Source organism: Crassostrea angulata, chromosome 5 (assembly GCF_025612915.1).
Source record: "Crassostrea angulata isolate pt1a10 chromosome 5, ASM2561291v2, whole genome shotgun sequence".
NCBI classification, from domain to species: Eukaryota; Metazoa; Mollusca; class Bivalvia; order Ostreida; family Ostreidae; genus Magallana; species Magallana angulata.
This window is the reverse complement of record NC_069115.1, coordinates 27569851-27588066: the sequence shown is the minus strand read 5'-3', so window position 1 is coordinate 27588066 and position 18216 is coordinate 27569851. Positions and strand designations below refer to the sequence as shown.

The following is an 18216-nucleotide window of genomic DNA, read 5'->3' as shown; positions in this document are numbered from 1 at the left end:
TACCAAAACGTCATGTCTACAGCGGTAGCGTTTGGAATCAAAAGCAGACTATCCATTGTAAAGATAGAACCAGAACTGGCGTAGACAAGACTTTATAATTATTAATTTGAAGCTCAAGTTTGCTTAAGCGTGGTTTATTTCTTAAGAACAGTGTTAATTCATATTCATCCATTATCAACATTTCTAGTTTGCTACAGCTCTGTACGTTATTATCATGTCTAAAATATTGCAACTGTATCTGTTACCAAGCACTACGAATTTATTACTTATGTAATAGGCAGATGGCCGGGGTAAATGCCCCCTAGTTATCGATCCAGTCACGTGACTTCTTATCTCAGATTGTTCTTGGACAGCTACAGCATCAGCTATTATTAATTTCTTACAAATCTCGTGGATTTAATCTTTTTGATAATCCATCGACGTTTTTCATGTTTGGAAACTAATTCCGTGAATAATTATATTCAAGAAGACGTGAACATTTTGTTTAAAATTACATTCTGTGTTCCGGAGATTGAACAATTTCGCGTGTAGTGAATCTTGTGACGATGGCACCGAAGCGTTCCACAAAGAGACAGAAAACAACGGGAAATGCACTGGACATGGGTAATTATCTTGATTGGCCTGCATCGACTTTACGAGAAAAACTTACGGAAGCTAATATCAACGCCTCCCCGAGTTTCCCCTCTCGGTACTTCGTAAACTTTACGCTGATAACATCATTGAATCCAACACTGATTCCAGTTCCAATTTGTTAAATCAACAAATTTCCAGCCAAGATACAGGAAATGTGCCCTCAAACAGTGTTATTTCGTCTGAAAGCGAAAATTCCAATAGATAAACACCACACCACAGAAATTGGTGGCTTAATTAGATCATATGAAACTCAATCAAACTAATGTTCGATTTAAATTTCATTAGTTGTTATACCATTAACTATCTTATACATGTACAATAAATGTATTTTATCATACAAACATGATCTTGATTAATTAACTCTAAGCCCAGTGATAATTCCTGCAGTTTCTAGCTTTTCAAGGATAAAAAAAAACAGTTTTTTTAAATAAAGGAATTTCTATTGATCGTTTCAGTAATCTAAGTAATTCAGCCTCACGCGGACCCTTCATGTATTCATGTAATTGTTACTATAGTATATCATAATGAATAGTCCAAGTTCCATCAGCCAGAAAATGTATTCCTAATTAATTTACCTCTAATTCACTCTTTGTCAATTGTCTATCGGTAAGATGGCTTCAATCCACCCCAGGATATTTGCACTAAATAGTAAATTATGTCAATTACATGCTTAATATTTATGCTAAACAGAGTTTGTTGTTGACTATGATTGTATTTAAAATAAACCATGTCTCTTTTCCATCTCCACAAAAGAATGAATATTGAGTAATTTTACACAAAATAAAACTAAGCTATAATCAATCAAAGAATTAGCCCTTTTTTCATTTTTAACATTTACTTCTATTACAAGTATCTTATTATCTTTTTTTTTTTAATTTTAAACATAATCTTAAACATTGTCTGTTATTTCATTTTTATTTAATTAAATATTTACCTATGGTCAATAATAAAACAGACTATAATTCACCTGTAATTAATTTCCTTTGTTCTTTAACACCCTTACCTGTGCACTATTCCCACTTAGCTAAAATCAGTCACCCATAAAAATTTCAGAATTTTAGTGGGAAGACACCAAAGAATTAGCTAATGCATATGCCCATTACATCCGATTCAAACAAAGTGTTAAATTCACAGATTAAAGTGTAGAAATAAAGAGATTAAAGTGTGAATTTTACTCTTTAAAGTGTGAATTTTACACTCTAAAGTGTGAATTTTACAGATTAAAGTGTAAATTTTACACTCTAAAGTGTGAATTTTACAGATTAAAGTGTAAATTTTACACTTTAAATGTGAAGTTTACACTTTAAAGTGTCAATTTTACAGATTAAAGTGTTAAATTTACAGATTAAAGTGTGAATTATACAGATTAAAGTGTGAATTATACAGATTAAAGTGTTAAATTTACACTTTAAAGTGTAGAAAATAAAAAAAATGTGAAGTGTATATGTGGCACTAATATGCTTTCGTACTATGCATCTCGTATAGAATTTGGACAAAACATGCTAAGGAGACAACGGAAATCCGAGAAGTTATTGTAGCTAAGCAGAACTGTTACCAAGGCCTGCAATAAAAATGTCATTAATCGTTTTAACAGCCAAGCTGACAACGAAAATTTGATATATCAAAACCATTCTACAAGCCACCACCTTATTGAATTCTTTTGTTCCAGAATGTAACATGCGGTTTTTCTATATGATATATCGATAAACTCTTTTGAATTGTTACCCTATCTTTGAAATTTAAAATGTTATGCAATTTATATCAGCTAAATGATCAATTAGGAAACAGTATATATATATGCCAGTAGATATGCATTTTCAGTTAACCAACTTTAAAAAAGAACAAGGTAAGGTTTTTTGTTAACTAAATGGCATCATATAAGAAGTTTGAGATGCATTGAAATAAAAAAAATGCAAGGGTTTTCTAAAAAATGTAATTCTTTATTTTAGTTGTAGATTTCCCAGAATGAAGACCATAGCGCTGGTTTGTGTGGCGATATATCTGACCTTCAGCCCGGCATCTTCCCTTTGTTACCATGGTAAGGGCATGGTGTCAGTTTTGTCGAACATGAAAACATCTCTTAATTCCATTCATAAAAGGTCAAATAACCTGTGCAACATACAAAACGAGACATGTTCTCAGATTGACTTTATCTGTTTACAACAATGTGCATATGACTTGAATCAATTTGCGTATGTATGTGACACAACAATACAGCTATGAGGGTAAAATGTACTGTATTCTGTCAAATTTGATGAGTTTTTTTTTCTAATTTTGGTCAACAGTTTTAATAATTTTGGTAACATAAAGTTGCTTTAAAGATTTCTCTATAAAAATGTGGCTCAATGTACATGTATTTGCAGTACTCTTGGATGTTAACACATCGTCATCAACCAAAACTCAAACTGTGTGTGTGTGTGTGTGTGTGTGTGTGTGTGTGTGTGTGTGTGTGTGTGTGTTTTAAGTAGTTTTTACCATAGTGGAGAGAGGATGGCAAAAAGTTTGCGCTTTGTATTTTTATGCCTCTAAATTCATTTTTCCATCAAATTACAGGTTCTTACAGAACCTCCGAGGAGTCTTCCGTTGTACCAGTGGCTTTTTACGTGTACTATTCAAGAACGTTTAAAGCCCTTCAGCAAAACCAACCTTTTATATTCGATGTTGTGGAAACAAATTATGGAAATGGATACGACAAAAATACTGGCGTTTTCACCGCTCCATCTGCCGGTCTGTATGCATTTTCTTGGACCATTCATGCTGCGGGTACACATCAAGCCGGCTCCAGTGGTCAGTACGGAGAGATGGTGGCAGTATTGGAACAAAATGGAGTCGCAAAAGGGTCAATCTATGCAGATACAGAAAAAGAATATGATGACGATTCGGCCACAGGGTTTGTGATTCTGGCTGTTTCGACAAGAGATACGTTTCAAATCGTATCTCAAACGGAAGGTCAAGGCGCGTTTTACAGCACCATGAGCAATGGGAAGACATCTTTTTCGGGATTTCGAATTGCTTAGCTGATTTTTTTTATACCTCATGCAACATGTTTTGTCAAATATTAAATAAATAATGCAACACAATGATTTTTAATACAATTTATCATAAATCTAAAGGCTGATTTTCATTGAAGATGACCATGTGCCTCATCAATATTCGCATGGGCAAAATGATGAACTGACTAACTCTGGCTAAAATACCTGTACAACAAATTAGCACTGGTTAAAGTTAAACAATTACTTTTTGGGAGTTGATTTTAATTAACTCTTCTATGCAGTTATTCTGGCAAAACGGAAGTGAAACAGTGTTTAAACCTAAGCACAAATCATCACCGCTGACAAGACTAATACTTTAAGATAATCGATAATTTCTATGTAACGTATTCAGAAGCATTGTTTCTCAAGGAAACGTTTTTATAAATATCTTGAAAATAGTCAGATTTTAAGTGGTACGAACAATTTAGATATTTTTGTAGTCGTATGTATTCCTACGCCAGAGCTCAATAAGACTGGTTCTCTGTCATTATTACATGTACCAAAACGTCATGTCTACAGCGGTAGCGTTTGGAATCAAGAGCAAACTATCCAATGTAAAGATGGAACCAGTACTGGCGTAGACAAGACTTTATCATTATTAATTTGAAGCTCAAGTTTGCTTAAGCGTGGTTTATTTCTTAAGAACAGTGTTAATTCATATTCATCCATCATCAACATTTATAGTTTGCTACAGCTCTGTACGTAATTATCATGTCTAAAATATTGCAACTGTATCTGTTACCAAGCACTACGAATTTATTACTTATGTAATAGGCAGATGGCCGGGGTAAATGCCCCCTAGTTATCGGTCCAGTCACGTGACTTCTTATCTCAGATTGTTCTTGGACAGCTACAGCATCAGCTATTATTAATTCCTTACAAATCTCGTGGATTTAATCTTTTTGATAATCCATCGACGTTTTTCATGTTTGGAAACTAATTCCGTGAATAATTATATTCAAGAAGACGTGAACATTTTGTTTAAAATTACATTCTGTGTTCCGGAGATTGAACACATTCGCGTGTAGTGAATCTTGTGACGATGGCACCGAAGCGTTCCACAAAGAGACAGAAAACAACGGGAAATGCATTGGACATGGGTAATTATCATAATTGGCCTGCATCGACTTTGCGAGAAAAACTTACGGAAGCTAATATCAACGCCTCCCCGAGTTTCCCCTCTTGGTACTTCGTAAACTTTACGCTGATAACATCATTGAATCCAACGCTGATTCCAGTTCCAATTTGTTAAATCAACAAATTTCTAGCCAAGATACAGGAAATGTGCCCTCATACAGTGTTATTTCGTCTGAAAGCGAAAATTGCAATAAATAAACACCACTTTAAAGAAATTGGTGGCTTAATTAGATCATATGAAACTCAGTCAAACTAATGCTCGATTTAAATTTCATTAAATGTTATACCATTAACTATCTGATACATGTACAATAAATGTATTTTTATCATACAAACATGATCTTGATTCATTTAATTAACTCTAAGCCCAGTGATAATTCCTTCAGTTTCTAGCTTTTCAAGCATAAAACAAAACAGTTTTTTTAAATAAAGGAATTTCTATTGATCGTTTAAGTAATCTAAGTAATTCAGCCTCATGCAGGCCCTTCATGTATACATGTAATTGTTACTATAGTATATCATAATGAATAGTCCAAGTTCCATCAGCCAGAAAATGTATTCCTAATTAATTCACTTCTAATTCACTCTTTGTCAATTGTCTATCGGTAAGATGGCTTCAATCCACCCCAGGATATTTGCACTAAAAAGTAAATTATATCAATTACTGTGGAATCATTAGAATTCGTGGTGGCTCAATTTTCGTGGTATTCGAGGGTAGCCCTCGCCCACGTATTTACATCCTCAACGAAAACTAATTAATAAAGATTTAGTTTACATACTGAAACTGAAAACTGACGCATCCACGAAATTCCATCCCAACGAATCAGCAAAAAACCCACAATCCACGAAAATTGGCCCCCATGAAATTAAATGATTCCACAGTACATGCTAAAATATTTATGTACATGTATATGATCTTCAAAATACGTTATAATTGCTAAACAGAGTTTGTTGTTGACTATGATTGTATTTAAAATAAACCATGTCTCTTTTCCATCTCCTCAAAAGAATGAATATTGAGTAATTTTACACAAAATAAAACTAAGCTATAATCAATCAAAGAATTAGCCCTTTTTTAATTTTTAAAATTTACTTCTATTACAAGTATCTTATTATCTTTTTTTTAAATTTTAAACATAATTTTAAACATTGTCTGTTATTCTATTTTTATTTAATTAAATAATTACTTATGGTCAATAATAAAACAGACTATAATTCACCTGTAATTAATTTCCTTTGTTCTTTGTCACCCTTACCTGTGCACTATTCCCACTTAGCTAAATTCAGTCACCCATAAAAATTTCAGAATTTTAGTGGGAAGACACCAAAGAATTAGCTAATGCACATGCCCATTGCCCGTCTTACATCCGATTCAAACAAAGTGTGAAATTCACAGATTAAAGTGTAGAAATAAAGAAATTAAAGTGTGAATTCTACTCTTTAAAGTGTGAATTTTACTCTCTAACGTGTGAACTTTACATTTTAAAGTGTAAATTTTACACTTTAAATGTGAATTTTACACTTTAAAGTGTCAATTTTACAGATTAAAGTGTAAAATTTACAGATTAAAGTGTGAATTATACAGATTAAAGTGTGAATTATACAGATTAAAGTGTTAAATTTACACTTTAAAGTGTAGAAAATAAAAAAAATGTGATGTGTATATGTGGCACTAATATGCTTTCGTACTATGCATCTCGTATAGAATTTGGTCAAAACATGCGAAGTAGACAACGGAAATCCGAGAAGTTATTGTAGTTAAGCAAAACTGTTACCAAGGCCTGCAATAAAAATGTCATTAATCGTTTTAACAGCCAAGCTGACAACGAAAATTTGATATATCAAAACCATTCTACAAGCCACCACCTTATTGAATTCTTTTGTTCCAGAATGTAACATGCGGTTTTTCTATATGATATATCAATGAACTCTTTTGAATTGTTACCCTATCTTTGAAATTTAAAATGTTATGCAATTTTACATCAGCTAAATGATCAATTAGGAAACAGTATATATATATATGCCAGTAGATATGCATTTTCAGTTAACCAACTTTAAAAAAGAACAAGGTAAGGTTTTTTGTTAAATAAATGGCATCATATAAGAAGTTTTCGATGCATTGAAATAAAAAAAATGCAAGGGTTTTCTAAAAAATGTAATTCTTTATTTTAGTTGTAGATTTCCCAGAATGAAGACCATAGCGCTGGTTTGTGTGGCGATATGTCTGACCTTCAGCCTGGCATCTTCCCTTTGTTACCATGGTAAGGGCATGGTGTCAGTTTTGTCGAACATGAAAACATCTCTTAATTCCATTCATAAAAGGTCAAATAACCTGTGCAACATACAAAACGAGACATGTTCTCAGATTGACTTTGTCTCTTTACAACAATGTGCATATGACTTGAATCAATTTGCGTATGTATGTGACACAACAATACAGCTATGAGGGTAAAATGTACTGTATTCTGTCAAATTTGATGAGTTTTTTTTTCTAATTTTGGTCAATAGTTTTAATAATTTTGGTAACATAAAGTTGCTTTAAAGATTTCTCTAGAAGAATGTGGCTCAATGTACATGTATTTGCAGTACTCTTGGATGTTAACATATCGTCATCAACCAAAACTCAAACTGTGTGTGTGTGTGTGTGTGTGTGTGTGTGTGTGTGTGTGTGTGTGTGTGTGTGTGTGTGTGTGTGTGTGTGTGTGTTTTAAGTAGTTTTTACCATAGTGGAGAGAGGATGGCAAAAAGTTCGTGCTTTGTATTTTTATGCCTCTAAATTCATTTTTCTATCAAATTACAGGTTCTTACAGAACCTCCGAGGAGTCTTCCGTTGTACCAGTGGCTTTTTACGTGTACTATTCAAGAACGTTTAAAGCCCTTCAGCAAAACCAACCTTTTATATTCGATGTTGTGGAAACAAATTATGGAAATGGATACGACAAAAATACTGGCGTTTTCACCGCTCCATCTGCCGGTCTGTATGCATTTTCTTGGACCATTCATGCTGCGGGTACACATCAAGCCGGCTCCAGTGGTCAGTACGGAGAGATGGTGGCAGTATTGGAACAAAATGGAGTCGCAAAAGGGTCAATCTATGCAGATACAGAAAAAGAATATGATGACGATTCGGCCACAGGGTTTGTGATTCTGGCTGTTTCGACAAGAGATACGTTTCAAATCGTATCTCAAACGGAAGGTCAAGGCGCGTTTTACAGCACCATGAGCAATGGGAAGACATCTTTTTCGGGATTTCGAATTGCTTAGCTGATTTTTTGATACCACATGCTACATGTTTTGTCAAATATTAAATAAATAATGCAACAAAATGATTTTACTACAATTTATCATAAATTTTAAGGCTGATTTTCAATGAAGAAGTCCATGTGCCTCATTCGCATGGGCAAAATGACAAACTGATTAAACTCTGGCTAAAATACCTGCACAATAAATTAGCACTGGTTAAAGTTAAACAATTACTTTTTGGGAGTTGATTTTAATTAACTCTGGCAAAACGGAAGTGAAACAGTGTTTGGACCTAAGCACAAATCATCACCGCTGACGAGACTAAAACTTTAAGATAATCGATAATTTCGATATAACATATTCAGATGCATTGTTTCTCAAGGAAACGTTTTTATAAATACCTTGAAAATAGTCAGATTTTAAGTGGTACGAACAATTTAGATATTTTTGTAGTCGTATGTATTCTTACGCCAGAGCTCAATAAGACTGGTTCTCTGTCATTATTACATGTACCAAAACGTCATGTCTACAGCGGTAGCGTTTGGAATCAAGAGCAAACTATCCAATGTAAAGATGGAACCAGTACTGGCGTAGACAAGACTTTATCATTATTAATTTGAAGCTCAAGTTTGCTTAAGCGTGGTTTATTTCTTAAGAACAGTGTTAATTCATATTCATCCATCATCAACATTTATAGTTTGCTACAGCTCTGTACGTAATTATCATGTCTAAAATATTGCAACTGTATCTGTTACCAAGCACTACGAATTTATTACTTATGTAATAGGCAGATGGCCGGGGTAAATGCCCCCTAGTTATCGGTCCAGTTCTTATCTCAGATTGTTCTTGGACAGCTACAGCATCAGCTATTATTAATTCCTTACAAATCTCGTGGATTTAATCTTTTTGATAATCCATCGACGTTTTTCATGTTTGGAAACTAATTCCGTGAATAATTATATTCAAGAAGACGTGAACATTTTGTTTAAAATTACATTCTGTGTTCCGGAGATTGAACACATTCGCGTGTAGTGAATCTAGTGACGATTGCACCGAAGCGTTCCACAAAGAGACAGGTAACAACGGGAAATGACTGGACATGGGTAATTATCATAATTGGCCTGCATCGACTTTGCGGGAAAACCTTACGGAATCTAATATCAACGCCTCCCCGAGTTTCCCATTTCGAACATCTCCAGTTCCAATTTGTTAAATCAACAAAATTCTAGCCAAGATACAGGAAATGTGCTTTCAAACAGTGTTATTTCGTCTGAAAGCGAAAATTCCAATAACCTTGCGGCTAGCAGCGACGCTACGTCCCGCTCGACTTCACCAAGTACGACCTGTCTAAACACAACCGGATCAGAATCTCTCTTCATTGTACAATCTCTGATGAATACTGTTCAAACTCTTCAAACGATGGTCAGCAGTTTAGCAACCATGGTAACAGCGGAGGAATCCAATCCAACCGCCCAATACAGCCTTCAGAATTATTACCAATCAACAGAGAAGACTTGCTCACATTCTACTTCGAGGAAATTCGGAACAAATCCCGAGGATTTACCTCAAATGGAACTAATCTCTCCTTCGTTAAGGAAAAATATAGTTGAAGGTAAGGATGTCAACCTCGCCTCTCTTTTCATTTCTTAATTCGAAGTTCGGTCATCTGAGAAAGAAAAAGAAAAGGATGACTATAGACTCAAACGAAATCTAACCATTGCTGAATTTCTATCATCTTTCGGCAAATACAAAAGGGTTATGAGCCAAGCTTTTCCGAACCGACGAGAAGAATTAGACATGTACGAGGCAAATATAGTAGATATATTTAACGTTTACGGCGATAGATTTTACGAGTATCATAAGCTTTTCTCTCTAAAGAGTGCAAGTGCCCTCGCAATCCACAAGATCAAGGTCGACTGGTCCGCAAGAGACAGGGACCTTATACAACTAATTGCATCCAGAGCTCGATCCTGCAGCATATGTTCTGAGGTGTCCCACAATACAAAGTTCTGCCCCTCATTTCAGAAGTCCGACGTCACTCCAACAACATAGATCGGCATAGCAGAAAAAGAACTTCATTCAATTTTCAAGAGATCTGCAACAATTTTTTATTCTTCAAGACTCTGCAACCGTAGCAACACGTTTGTATCCTATGCAAAGGCAAAGACTACTCAGCCGTCACATGCACCCAATCAAACAAAACCAAACCCAAAAACTCAACTCAGCCCTCCAGCACCCGAAAAGAAGATATTAAGTGACTTTCCGATCTAAAAGTGTCTCAATCTCTTAAAACATTCAACAGTTAAAACTCGAACTTAAAAATCATGAAGACTCAGAATTTGTCTCCTATATCTTGGACGGATTTACATTCGCTTTTGATACAAAAGTTAAAAGGTTAAATCTCGAAATTCAAAAATGCAAGAACTTATTGTCTGCCCAACAGAACAATCAGCAATTGATGAACTTCTTTCTTCTGAAATCAAAAAAGGCTTCCTCTCCGGCCCATACCAGACAGCCCCTTTCCAACAGAATAGAGTTTCCCCTCTCGGAATAGCCGAAAGGAAATACTCAAAAAAGAAAAGACTCATCGTAGACCTCTCGGCTCCACATGCACCCCACCATCAATGACTTAATAGATTAAATGTATAAAGAAATACGGAAAGGATGCGTTGATGTGCAAAACGGACATATCTGATGCCTTCAAGCTCGTTCCTATTCTACCATCTCAGTTCCACCTGTTTTGTGTTAAATGGAGAAATCAATACTATTCCTATAATAGACTGGCTTATGGGTTCCGTTCCAGTCCAAAAATTTTCGATCAGTTTTTCCCAATCAATTTGTTGGATTGCTGAAAATAACTATGAAATAGAGTGTATTTTCATTTACTCGACGACTTTCTCACCTTAGACAGTCCAGATTTCCCGGCAGATTGTACAATGGCTATTCTAACCATGTTATTCAACAAGCTCAACGTTCCCCTTGCAAAAAACAAAACCATTGGTCCAGACACCGTCATGGAATACCTTGGAATTATCCTGGATTCACATCAAATGCAAGCGCGTCTACCTATGGACAAAATACTAAGAATAAGGGAAATGCTCGAATCCTTCAGCGATAAGAAAAGTTGTACCAAGCGTGAGCTACTGCAACTCCTAGGGCACCTAAACTTTGCGTCACGTGTTATAATACCAGGGAGATCATTCGTTTCCTACTTGCTGAGCCTTGCATCATCAGTCCGCGAATTACATCATCATGTTCATCTTAACGCTGAATGTCGAGAGGACATTCTTATGTGAAAGTTATTCTTAGAACAATGGAATAGAGTTTCCTTCTTCTACGACATTGAAATGACACCCGCCTAGTGTTAAATCTAGGATCTGAGTAATCAAATGTGACCTCAAGATGTGTAATGAAACAAGATTATTGAACAATAAATGATTAGCTTTTACATTCACACAAGTCTTATTCAATATTTTAATTTCAATTGATTTACTTTTATTTTTATCCCTTAGAACAGTCATGGCATTGGTCTGACTAGTTTTAAAGTATAATGTATTTAAAAATCTTTATTTCATTTAGGCTTTATGTAATATGTGAACTTAAACACATCTGTATCGAGGAATGAATCATAGGACATGTATAATGTAGACGATATTCTCTTTTGAGAAGTGGACCGGCATAGCATGGGTGTAAGCTATGCCTGTCCACTTCTCAGTCAAAAGATAATAATTATGTAGACAATTGATGGCAAAATTATTAACTCCTTTTTACCACACAGATTTGAATTTTGAAATTGTTGTTTTATCTTTTAAGCTTTTTGAAAATCAATTTGCATTAAAATCTGCATAACAATCTTTTATTATGAATTAAACTTTTGCATTCTTCAAAAAGAAGAGTTACGTTTTTTGGGAAACAGAGACAATTCTGGTTAATCTTACGACTGTTTAAAAGCTTAAAAAAGAATTAGAGAACTTCACATCTAGATTTTTAGTAAAATGTTTCATTAGTCAAAACATGGTTTTAGGTGCCTCAGTGTTAAAATTTCAAATTATCTTCATAAAATATATTTTTTGTGTTAATTCTATTTATAGATAACCTTACGATGTACCTATGATAAGCTAGCTTGAGCCTACTAATTTGAAGGAGAGAATTCAGTTGTTATTTTTCAAATTAGTGTACCAGTAATTAGGTGTCAATTCACCCGTTTATACAGGACAGCTGTGTATACGCCGTGTATATCCCCTCAGCTTGGGCCTCTCCAGGGTGAACCCTCTCCGGTTTACCTGTATCGTCTATTGTCACAGGTCACTCGTGCATGAAGTCCAGCGAGTTTGGGTTTAACTTTGCAATCAAAACAAAGGCTAGGGCAATGATGGTTGAATTAAATTTACTTTCAATAAAAAGGGCATCACTTTTATTTATTATTAAAAGGGCATGTCGTATAGAAAAAGGGCGGCGCCGACAGCATGCAACTATACACAGACGCATCATCAACAGTTGGATTTGGTGGTTTCTTTCAAGGACAGTGGTTAAGCGACAAATGGCCAGAAGATTTACCAAAGAAAGAAAATGACGAAATTTCCATGGCCTTCAGAAAATTGAATCCCATTGGGATCGCTTCACTCCTATGGGGTCACCTTTGGACCTCTAAACGCATTTTGTTTTATTGTGACAACGAATCCACAGTAAAAATCATATACAAAGGACGCTTAAAATGACTTTCTATAATGAAGTTGATGAGGCAATTGTCCTGGTGTTCTGCTAAATTCAATTTCTGCATCTATTCAAAACATCCTCCTGGAAAAACTAATCTAACGGCAACAAAAGTCTCACCAACCTAGTAGAAAACCTATCACCAAAATCTTACACGACATGGTAACATCACTTCAACAAGGAATTTTTACACATTATTCCGATATACTGATGTCTACAGTGTGCGTAGTGGCCTTTTTTGGATTCCTCAGATGTGCGGAGTTCACCTGCAAATCATCATTTGACCCCGAATGCAACCTGTGTTTCAGTGATCTCGCTATGCATGATAACCATGCAGTTCTTACCTTGAAACAATCGAAAACCGATCCATTTCGTTAAGGAATCGACATCAAATTATTCCGTACCAAAAGTACAGTGTGTCCAATTCAACAATTGTCAACATATTTACCCATGAGGAATTCAACCTTTGTTTGCAAACCTAACGACCCATTTTTCATCATGGAAAACGGTAACGCTCTGACCAGATCCCGATTCCTTGAAATGCTCAAACAACTCATACATCGTGCGGGACATGCAGAAAGTAGTATTACCGGTAACTCCTTCGGTATAGGTGCTGTTACGTTCGCAGCCAAGGCGCGCATCGAAGACTACCTCATCAAATCAATGGGTTGTTGGTCTTCGGACTCGTACTTAAGATACATCAGAACAGCTGATTCTACGATTCAACACGCCCAGCTATCCATGCTTCATTCGCAGTGACTTCGATAACACGCAAACTACCATCAGCTTAAATAATTTCGAAATCCTTTGGGAAGTTTCATTCATTTCTTTATTCTATTGTTAAGATTCTGGAACATCTATGTAAATAGATTCTATGCATATGTTGTTTACATGTACACATAACCCTGTCTCTTCTACTTTAGATAGTATGCAATCGTTCTTCGTTGTTCCTTTTATCTTTACAATATGTGCGTAATTTCATGTGTTTATAACCTGTATTACCATGGCATAATTTCACACTTTATGGGGTACTCAGTCACTCATGCTTCATTCCTGAGTTTTGGCCCTAATATTTCATATTTTTCCCCATTAAGTATTCATTTGCTAATTGCAATATCATAACTTGTATCATTTCAATTGCTCATACAAATTCAGTCCGTCTCAGTATTCTCGTACTGACGAAGTTCTACATCGTAGATCTTCCAACCTTTGTCACATGCCCTGCTGGGTTCAACAACTATCGTTGTGGCGATGTCACACACATCGGGTAGCTTCTACCACGTGGATGCTTCAATCCAGCAGGTTCTTCTTTCTAAAGTGAGTGACTGAGCCAGTTTTTTTGTACCAAGATGTGTTGATAAGCTTGTATAGATATTATTTGTAGATTTGTTTCTATATAAAATGTTTCTTTCCTAGACTATATCTTTTTATTCTTGAGAAATAAATTGTTTGCTAAAAATCGTTTGGATACAATTTTCCAGAAATATCTCGATTACTGGTACATGATGCATCGTACAGTTTGATTGCGCAGTTAATTCTATTTTTAAACATTACGCAACATGATTCATATGGGGATTTCCTGTCTATATGTCGGATTTCTTGTCGGAAAACCCAAGAATTCTTATTTTAAAAAAATAGTATGAAATTATTCAAATACAGCTAAGAAACTACTTGCCACGCGAAATTTCATATCGTTGATTTTAGAATAAATAATGATTAATATTAATAAAATCAACTCCCGTCAGTACTTCATTACTTCATTTACTAAATATTTTTTCATACTGGTAAAAAAAGCATAAGTAATTTTTTTTTCATACTTCTTCATACGTATTTTGATGATGTTTACAATATGCAAGAAATGTTTTATGAATTTTTAAAAGTGTTCACCCATTCCACTTCTCCTTTTGAATAAAAAATACATATATCCGTAACAAAACGGTTTTATGTTTGCAATTACAGTTTAAATAAATGCGATTGATAACGTCGAGAAAGGAAATGATATCTCAAGTCTTTTTTAAAGCGCTAAGCATAGCTCAGCGCTTTATTGTCGTTAGACTTCTACTTCCGGTGCATCGAATAACTGCCTCCTATGAACAGAAACATACATCATTTAAACTGGCTCGGGAACCAGTTTCAGGGGTTTACGCACATAACTGCACGGGCTATTGTGAATCTAATATGCAGGGCTTACGAACATCATTGCAGGGATTTCACCATGCATCGGACACATACCTCGGATCGGACAATTTCGGAAATAAACATACAAAATACTCATCATTAGTTCGTGTTTTCTTTTAATCATTTTTAAAGTCCATGACCTAAACACAACAACGATCATGATTTTTTTGTATCACGTGTTTCATAAAAACGCACTACACTGACCTTCGGTGACGTCAATTTCGCCATCTTTAAAAGGTAAGGTGCCGGGATTTTATGAATCATCAAAAAATTAGAGTTATCTTTCTTTACTTATTGTTGTACATATGCTTTAGTATTTGATCCATAAAGTGAAAAAGACAAATTTTGAACCATATTTTATAAAAAATAGCATTACAAATAAAGTCAATTAATTGTAGCCTTCAATTTATTAAATTTGATCATTTCACCTTGCATCGGACGCTAATTAACCATGCATCGGACGCTAATTAACCATGCTTCGGACGATGTCCGATGCATGGTGAAAATATGTGTAAAGACTAGTTCTTGTGGGTCTTATTATTGTCATTTGCTCTGTGTACATTTAGTTTTATTAAAATCATTTTTGTTTAGTTAAAAGCAGCAATTAATTATTATAGCGAGCGCAGCTCGCCGGCGCGCAGCGCCGGCGCGAAGCGAGCTCTACCGGCAAGGCGTGTGTGAATAGAAAATTCGGACTAGTTGCACATTCATTCAACGAATTTTTTTGGCGTCAGTAAATCGGACCAGTAATGCATCGTTTTAATCGTCCCAGTAGTTCCCTGTAATCATGGCAATTTTTATCACTTCACACTCTCACGAGAATCAGCAAGACAAATTTAGACAGTAAAAACAATAACGATGTAAGCGACATACAGTCAATGTTACCTCTAAAGTTCACCTCAGTACACTTTCAATCAAAAATAATCGTGTGACGTCACAAACGTTTACACATTGATCCGATATATTTTTTCGGAGTCAGTAAATTTTGACCCACAATTCATAGTACCAATGGTTTCCAACCTCACGTTCCAACATCACGTTTTGCCGAGAATCAAAGTAAAACCTTTGAAAAGCTTATAAGATGTGTAATTTTAAGAACATCATGCTTTTTAAGTAAATAAAACAGTATACTTCGCATACTTTTATTTCTCATGGGAGTTTTAAAGAGTAAGACGACACTTAACCAACGTCAGCTTTGACGTCACAATAAGCACTGATAAGGGGAAATTACTCTAATTGAAGTTATTGTAAATCTGCTGAAATGACCAAAATCCTCTTAAAATCTTGCAAAGGCTAAGATAAAAAACAGCTGACGAATAAGGACATTTCTTCAGATACAGGAAACAGTTGTAAATTGCACTAATTTGGCTGAATGCTCACAAATATTTTATTCACTATAATTACGGTAATTTCCTGAAACGTAACGTTATACGTAGCAGCGCCTTTTTTTAAAGGGGGTGGGTGGATGGATGGCAGCCTCATCCAAAAAATCTTTGCAAGCAAAAAGAAAAATAAATCATGAAAATTCTAATCCTTCAGCTCTTTAGCAGATCAATGGTTTCTTTATTTTCACTTCCATTTATTACATGCGGGGGGGGGGGGGGGGGGGGGGGGGGGAGGGGGGGGAGAGACAACACCATGTTCTTTTAACATGATAAGCAAATATTTTAAGCGTAAATTAAAAATAAAATTAAACATTAATTATTTTTTTTTAAGTGGAGGGGCAAATCCATGGTAAGTCGATTTTCTATGTATAAATTGACAAAAATGAAAAAAACTTTAGCATGGGGGGGAGCTCTATGGTGAGTCAAGTTTTATATGTAAGTTTAAGAAAAAATGTCTACTGCAAAAAAAAGGGGGAAATCAATCAATCAATCATAATCACAATCACTTTAAAAGAGGAGATGCAGTGCAATGAATATTTATATATTAAAATCTTTATTATTTAACAACATTGTATCTGAGATAAAACTATTGTTCTACATATAAATAAATAAATTATAACAAATCTTATAAACTATGAATAATAAAAATTTACTGAAAAATATGTATGTTTTATTTTTTGGCATTGAAATTTCACGTTGTTAATTTTATTTTATTAATTTATTGTAATTCATTGTTTGATCACATGCTGTGCTCGCCCCAACGGTCGCACCGTAAAACATATTATTTTATATCCAAAGGTATATTTTCGAACTATAAAGATAGACACCCCCCCCCCTTTCTATAGTAAATTGATAAAAATAAATAAAAAATTCATTTGGATGAAAAAAAAAATAGCCAACTCAAGTTCATTAACTCCTAGGACCCACAGGACCCCCCCCCCCCCCCCTTACCCGGGTCCTTTTACAATTAAATAATCGTCAAAGTGCGAACCCCCCCCCCCCCCCCCCCCCTCTTTCCCATTTTCTTTGGTTTGGAATTCAATTTATTGATCTACATCCGATATCCTTACAAACAAAATAGGAATGGTAGCTCGTAGATTTTATCAGGCATGTAGCATCCGACTTTTTCTTTCACGAACATTTTTCTTTAATTTGCAATAAACAAATTAATTAACATGGAGCTGCCCCTCCCCCCTTTAGGAGCATGTTAAAAATGAAGTGATAAAGGCAAAATAATAAAATGTCAAGCTATATGTGCAATATGATATTCCCTCCCCCCTTTGGATTAGGATTTTTTTTATGATTTTGCGTAAATTTTTTTTTGCTTGTCAAGATTCACCCCCCCCCCACTCACCCCTATTTTCAAAAACAACGAAACGTGCAGTTTTGAGATAAATTAAAAGTTTGATAATAGAGATACGAATAATTTATTTTGCAGAGTAAAAAAACATAACAGATGTATCCTTCTAAAAGAAGAAGGTTGTCACCAGAGAGCATGGCGGCGGCTGTGAACGAGGTTAAAAATGTCTTTTTGTCCTTGCAGAAAGCAAGCAAAAAGTACAATGTTCCGAAATCAACATTACATGATCATGTAACTGAGACGGTTAAAGAACGGGCAGTATATGAGAAAACCCCAGTTCTGACAGCGGATGATGAAAAACAGCTTCTTAAAAGTACCACCGAACGGGCAGAGATGGGCGTAGGTTTCAGTAAACGGAACTTTTTGCGTGCCGCTAGGGCACTTGCTAGGAAGGGGGGGGGGGGGTCATTTAAAAATGGTGCACCCTCGGAGAAATGGTGGACGCTGTTCAAAAAGAGGAATGGAGGTGAAGTCTCACTACGACTGCCGGAGGCCACAGCAACAATCCGACATCAAATCATGACGAGACAACGTA

At 35.2% G+C, this 18216-nt stretch overlaps 2 protein-coding genes and 1 pseudogene across 2 annotated transcripts; all 3 read left to right on the top strand.

Moving 5' to 3' along the window:
- Nucleotides 1–353: 353 nt before the first annotated feature.
- LOC128185263 (uncharacterized) lies at nt 354–13517 on the top strand (annotated as a pseudogene).
- On the top strand, nt 2587–3703 carry LOC128185662 (complement C1q-like protein 4). The gene is made up of 2 exons (XM_052855282.1): nt 2587–2671; nt 3187–3703. The coding sequence occupies exons 1-2, from the start codon at nt 2599–2601 to the stop codon at nt 3648–3650; spliced, it is 537 nt and encodes a 178-aa protein (XP_052711242.1). The 5' UTR covers nt 2587–2598; the 3' UTR covers nt 3651–3703.
- LOC128185661 (complement C1q-like protein 4) lies at nt 6979–8122 on the top strand. Its single transcript, XM_052855281.1, has 2 exons — nt 6979–7063; nt 7603–8122. Exons 1-2 carry the CDS (start codon nt 6991–6993, stop codon nt 8064–8066), a joined length of 537 nt encoding a protein of 178 aa, XP_052711241.1. The 5' UTR covers nt 6979–6990; the 3' UTR covers nt 8067–8122.
- Nucleotides 13518–18216: the final 4699 nt, after the last annotated feature.